The 7,030-nt window shown below is 45.4% G+C and overlaps 1 protein-coding gene across 1 annotated transcript; it reads left to right on the top strand.

Moving 5' to 3' along the window:
* The first annotated feature begins 4,998 nt into the window (after positions 1 to 4,998).
* LOC125534188 (protein FLOWERING LOCUS T-like) lies at positions 4,999 to 6,474 on the top strand. The gene is made up of 4 exons (XM_048697467.1): positions 4,999 to 5,278; positions 5,658 to 5,719; positions 5,852 to 5,892; positions 6,000 to 6,474. Exons 1-4 carry the CDS (start codon positions 5,090 to 5,092, stop codon positions 6,224 to 6,226), a joined length of 519 nt encoding a protein of 172 aa, XP_048553424.1. The 5' UTR covers positions 4,999 to 5,089; the 3' UTR covers positions 6,227 to 6,474.
* The last annotated feature ends 556 nt before the right edge of the window (positions 6,475 to 7,030 follow it).

The raw sequence follows: 7,030 nt of genomic DNA, 5'->3' as shown, positions 1-7,030 counted from the left end.
AGGTCGGGTCGCCTAGTGGCTATAAATAGCCCACCCCCTACAACCATAAACGGTTGGCCGCTCAGAGCTAAAGTACGGCTTTTGTCGTTTGAGAGCAACCCACCTCGAAGCCTTTGAGAGAGAATTCCTTGAGAGGATAAAGCCCTAATCACCCAGAGCCAAAGAGTGTTAGGCATCACTTAAGTCTTCTTGTCGGTGTGATCTGAAGACTTATTACACTTGAGGACTGTGAATCCTCCAGCCGGTTAGGCGTCGCGTTCTGAGCATCCAAGAGTCATTGTGGATCGCCGGTGAACGAAGTCTGTGAAGGTTTGGAAGTCTACCTTGAAGACTTACCAGAGTGATTGGGCGAGGACTGGTTGTCCTTAGCTCAAGGGGAATAAGGTGAAGATGAGGTCTTCTGAGTTGAATCTCAGCCTCCCTAACCAGACGTACAGTTGTCATAGCAACTGGAACTGGTCCAACAAATCATTGTCTTCAACGAGTCACTAGTTCATCCTTCCCTTCCCTTTACTTACTGTTGGTCCTTGTGAAGTCATTGTACGATTGCATCACCATTTGGCTTCACTGAGTGATTACTTATTCTGATTGGCTTTACAATATCTTCCTACCTGATCCTTACTGCCTAGCTGCTATTAGTCATTGCGCTTTCACTTCATTGAATATTTGACTATGGTTTGCCTAGTGTAGTCTACCTTCCGCTACATGGTAATAGGTTTATTTCTATCGTTTGTTTTCGAAACTTCCATGTTTTGAAGACTTTCATAAAAATCGCCTATTCCCCCCCCCCCCCTCTAGTCGATCACTAGCACTTTCAATATTACATAATCATTGCCTTGGATATCGTCATAACTTTGCGATTTTCTATCAATTGCTCGACGGTAATTTGTTCACCCACCATATTATTTACCTTCAAGAGAGAGGCCTCTTGTGAAACCTACGCCCCCGGGTCTATTTGCCATCATATTAGTTTCCGATCTATTATTTTGTAGTCTTTTATTTACAGATCTATAAACCAAAAAATATTTTATCTTTCATTTTATTTATCTATCTCTATCAGATCTCACATTTGCAAGTGATCGTGAAGGGATTGACAACCCCTTTATCACGTTGGGTGCGAGTGTTTGATTGTTTGTGCATGTATTGGTGATTTGCGTGTTCTTCTCCTACTGGATTGATACCTTAGTTCTTAACTGAGAGAAATACTTATCTCTACTTTGCTGCATCACCCTTTCCTGTTTAAGGAAAAACCAACAGAAGCTCAAGAAGTAGCAGTATACAGTTCATGGAAAAACGGCTCTATGGGCTGGCGTGGGCGGCGGCAGAGTCAGACCCCGCAAATCCGTAAATCAGTAATTTACATTTCAATTTTCGGCATGAAAACACATTTCTTTACTTCTTTATTTTCTTCAAGGGCATTGGATACATAATAATTCATCAAATCTTTGCTAGAATAGTAAGACCAAACAAAACAAGAACCACAATTAGACATTTTAGAAGATATCCAACTTCCATAACTGCTCCCACTAGTTGGACCAACATCTTCTCCATGCATTCAATGTTGATCTGCGGATTCTTGATCTTGCATTCTTCATTCTTTTTTTGGTTCTAGTGAAGTAGACATTACTTCCCCTCTAGTTCCTTCTCTAATTGCACATGCAGCCGCATCATTACCCTCAATTATACCAAGGTGTGCACGAACATCTATTAAGTTTCTTTCTATCAATAAATCAATATATTCTCCTTCCCAAAACCAAAATGAGTATCCATCTTCCTACACACATGACCATCTCAATAAGCTATCAAAATTGAACGAATAGGTTGACAAAGACGAATGAAAACAACAACATACCCCGTCGCTTTCGCATTTGAAGAATACTCATTCGGGGTGGTTCGGCGTGCTAGATGTTAGCCACAACACTGTCCGCATGCAGTCGTCGCACTGTGCAAGCGCCGAGCCTGGGCGACGGCCGGCTGAATCCTTGTCGGCAAACCTACGACGATCGCTAGAGGACAAACCAGTACCTGCATGCGGCGCTGGGGCTTTGCCGGAGCTGCGCGGGGTGCTCCCGGACCAATCCATGGCCCGGCGCAGCCACCGGTGGCCGGAAACACCAAATCCGGCGGCCGCGACAAACAGTCGCGGATCTGCAGCTTTCCGGCCGGCCGAGGTAGGAGGAATTGGTGGACGACAATCTCGGGCACGTGGCGGCCCGCCGGCGTGATCCCGCCAGCTGGTGTGGCCGGAATCGTTAGCGGTGGCCCGACGGTGGTGACTGGGGAAAAGCGCGGGCTGAAATGCCCCCTCCCGCCAACTGCTACCGCTATATACAGGGCACCGACAAGGCGAGGGGGAGAACCCGCATTTTCGTGGGTTGGGATGAGAATTTTGTCGTGCCCGTAATTTTTTTTTTACAGATCAGACGCATTTGCGGGGTTTGATCGGACAATATTTTCCACACTGACCCGTATTTTGACAATTATTTTACGAATCGGGACATTATACAGGGTCTGCTAGAGATGCTCTAATATCACCCGCCGCCGCAATGCCGGGCACCGAGCGGCAAGCGACAAACCCTATCTTAACACCAACACTGTTGCACGAGAGAGAAGATTCCCGAGTCAATTCTGTCGCTTGCCAGGCCCAGCCACGGAGGAGATGTACGAGTGGCCGTGGTGCCGGTGCGTGTGCAAACCTTTCCGATGGAAAGGCGTCCGTCGGCAAAATCACCATCAAGCGTGCCGGGGGAGCCGCTGCATGCGCTGCCTAGACGCCACGCACCGATGATCACCTGATCACGCATCCTGTGCATAAACTGTCGTGGTTGCGGCGCGCGGCAAGCGTATATATCCCACTACAAGTTGCGGCGCGCGGCAACATATGTGCATGGCTCCCTTTGCCCCTGCAGCCGCTCTCGCGCCCGCGCTGACCCGATCACATATCTTTTGTTTTTGTCGTCTGATCCGATCCGATTGACCAATCTAGCTAATCATTCGCTGTCGCCCTCGACATCACGTGCTTGTGTCGGCAACCAAACTAGTACGTACACGCGCACGCAAAACCGTCGTCGAGTAGGTTTCCTTGTTATATGGGCATGATACATATTAAAATGCTTTCCGAAATGATCATAAATTTAAAAGTTGTTGATGAATTTTTAAAACGTCCACACATTTTCAAAATATTCATGTATTTCTATAAAGAAAAATAAAAAAGGGAACATGTATTTAAAAAAAAGAACAGGAGAAAAAATCTTGTAGGGGGAAACATGCACACAAATTGAACCGAAATAGGAAGAAATATCCTACATGGACCAGCCCAATAGCGCACACGGTAGTGCGCGTTTGCTCGACCACCCATCGTATGAGCGAAATAGGAATCGCGTCACGCTCCTAAAAGGCCATCAAGGTTTCCATGATGCTGAAATTGGGAATTTCATCAATTTTTTGTAAACTCTGTCATGAGAATCGGCAATTTTTTGTCAACGGATGCTCTTATTACACTCGTAAACTTTGAAGGATCAGAACCCACTATGTAGCATCTACATCGAGAGGGGTGTCGTGGGACACTATGTGCATGCGGAAGTTTCTTGGTGGACCCAGATTGTGATTTCATGGAAGCAACTTTGGGAGGCCATCCCTCCCAAATCCAGAGCACCATTCTAGAGGGACGAGATGCGTTGAAAGTTGGCGTAGTTCAAAGAACTGGAGATGGAGCAAGCATGGGAGTATGTCAGCGTAATTGGTTACCGACTTACCGTGCAGTTCTAGACTCCTCCCCATGGTTGCCTTGTTGTCCAATCCTCCCCATTTGGTTTCTCAACTGATAAATCACATGGCATTTCTTGGATATTCTTCAACAACATTTCTTGCCAATGGATATTGATGTTATCAAGTCCATACTAATATGTACCTCGAACCAGGATGACTCATGGGCCTGACATTTTGAGAAGTCGGGAAACTTCGTTGTAAGATTGGCTATATAATGGCCTCTTTGATTCGCAGGATTTTAAAAATGTAGGATTTGGAAAAGTACAGGGTTGAAGTGGCATGCACACTTGAATCCTATAAGATTAGCAAGGAGTGCTTGATGACACAGGAAAAACAAAGAAATTATGAAAAGAGGTTGGAGTAGATTTTAGATTCCCTATAAAATGCAGTACAAAAAATTCCTATGGGATCCAATCCTATAAATCAAAGAACCACACAGAAAAAATTTCTAAGGATTTTTTTGCGAGTGACAAATTTCTAAGGATTTCAATCCTTCATAAATTCTATAGAATTCCTTTGAACCAAAGGAGCCCTAAAAGAGTATGGTGACAATAAGAAAACTCATGAAGCTTGGCTAGAGAATCAGTCATCTTCTTCGATGACTGAACAAAAAGAATGGTGCACCACCTGGAAAACAAAGGTGCCTAGAAAAATCGGCGTCTTCCTTTGGAGACTAGCGCACCAATCCATCCCGACGGGGAGTGAGGCATCATCGGGACATGGCTACCACATGGGATTGTTCTTTCTGGAATGCTTCAGACCATGACCGGCGTTATTCCCTTTTGGACTGTGCTATGGCTCGCAGCGTTTGGGCAAGTGAAGTGCTACCAGATTGACCCTAAAAAAGGAACTGCGTCCTGCTCCAAAAAGGGCCAGGAATCATATCATACATTTTGTAAGTCCGTACTTGGTGCCAAGTCGCAACAAGTCAGTCGTCCGATCGTAATGCATACTCTATGGCGGCAATACTTCAGCCGTCCGATCAGAAATCAGGTGGGAGCCGCCACAGGTTCTCACGATGTGACATGTCAACACTTTATGCGTGAAACACACTTTTAATCCGGTCTTTCAAGCGCTGATTAGTCTAGGACTTGCGAAAAGGCACACCACACGTCGTATCCTTTGAACCACAGTCACACCGAATATATTATGCGTGCGCCGGAATTTCACTGGGAGGCCTATAAATAGCATGTTACACCGCTGCAGACGCCATATAACACCAAGCTTTCACGTACGGCAACACTGCTGGCTAGCCACATCTAAACCTAATCAAGTGCTCAGCTGAAGTATAACAGCCGAGCTCGGCCGGCGGTGATCGAGCATGTCGAGGGATCCGCTGATCGTCGGAAGGATCGTCGGCGACATCGTCGACTACTTCGACGCGTCGGCGCGGCTGAGGGTGCTGTACAGCTACCGCGAGATCACCAATGGGTCCGAGCTGAGGCCGTCGCAGGTGGCGAACCAGCCGACGGTGCAGATCACAGGACGGCCCGGATCACTCTACACGCTGGTGAGTGCTCATATATACGTTATACGATTGATCTCGGTTTTTTTTCAACGGGAGTGCTAAATCTCAGTCGAACTAAGACTTTGAAGTCTTAGTCGATACTGTATTCATTAGATTTTACTTGAAGATTCGTGTAAAATTTTCTTTGAAGTTCTTCTTTCTTCTTTTTTTTTTAAATTCTATTCATTGACAGAAACTTCGTTAAGTCTCAGTCAAATGAGATCTAGCCACATTCTTTTTCAAAATTATGGTAGTTCGTTTTTATCATGCATGCATGTACGCACTCGGCCTTAGTTTAAGGAAGGTGGTACAGACATTTACATGTGTCTATCTATGTTTATGCGCGCATAAGTAATGTGATGGCATGCTTATTTGTTACAAGGTGATGGTAGACCCTGACGTACCTAGTCCAAGCGATCCTTCCCAACGGGAGTACCTCCACTGGTACGTGCATGATCATGCACTACAAAAATATCACTCAGTTTTTCTCAAAAAGAAAATCACTCATTAGTACCTACGCTGGCACCAGCTTGTTAAGCTAATTAACCAAGTTTAATTTCTTGCCTACACATATAGGTTGGTCACAGACATACCAGAACGAGGTGACGTCAGCTGTGGTAAGAAATTAATCTATCTCCTTGTCTTTTATATGAAGGAAAAAAACCACCCAACCGGCATTAATCCTGTGGAAACCATTAAGACCTTTGTGTGTTTGTGCATGCAGGAACTGAGGTGGTGCCGTACGAGAGACCGCAGCCGACGGCGGGGATCCACCGTGTGGCGTTCGTGGTGTTCCGGCAGGCGGCGCGGCAGGCGATCTACGCACCAGGGTGGCGCTCCAACTTCGTAACCAGGGACATTGCGGAGTGCTACAGCCTCGGCGCTCCGGTCGCCGCCGCCTACTTCAACTGCCAGAGGGAGGGCAGCTGCGGTGGCCGGAGGTACCGGTGAAGCAAGCTGGTTCTACGTACGCACGCACGCACGATCGCTCCATACACAATATGTGCAAGCTAGGTGTAGCTGCTTGTAATACATCCGGTGTACTACTGGCTAGCTATCTCGACCGGCCGTATGTAATTGTCCGAATATATATTGTGCACTTGGTGCATGGCCTAAACAAAGCATTAAATAATTTTAGGGAGCGTCTGTAACTCATCTACACCTGACATCATTGCGATTTGAACTGGATCTTTCACCCTTCGTCTCCCTCGTTTGCGTTGACTTTTTTTTACTTGGTACTAGGAAATTGCCCGTGCGTTGCAACAGGTACATAAATATTTTATATTTAATCAATGTGATTTATTTAGCATGGTTCTCACATTGTGCTAGAGAACCGAAATAAGAGATGCGAGATCACAATTTGTCAAATGAGTACACAATCAACTGTCATTTTTCCTTTTTCAGCTATGACACAAAGCAACGTCCAATCTTTCAATTCCCATTTTAATTATATTGGCAATATAGCTATATTTCTAGTGGTTACAATACCAATAGTGCACTGAAGTGCACCATATAGTCATACCACACGCATCAATTCACAAGCAACTGATTTGAATATGTGAAAGTAAAAAAAAGGAAAATCTAGTATACCTTTGGCACCCGCAAAAGAATCAGTAGAACTTTGGATCAAAAAAGTACATCAGAAGGTCTTGTTAGTTGCAACTCTTGCACAAGAGTACTCCTTATGCAAGCCAAAAATATATTGGCAGCGTGTGCTTATCTAATAGATCAAGGGCAAGCAAAAGCAATCGTTCC

This window comes from Triticum urartu, chromosome 2 (assembly GCF_003073215.2).
Source record: "Triticum urartu cultivar G1812 chromosome 2, Tu2.1, whole genome shotgun sequence".
Classification (NCBI taxonomy): domain Eukaryota; kingdom Viridiplantae; phylum Streptophyta; class Magnoliopsida; order Poales; family Poaceae; genus Triticum; species Triticum urartu.
This window is presented reverse-complemented; position numbering and strand designations above follow the sequence as displayed.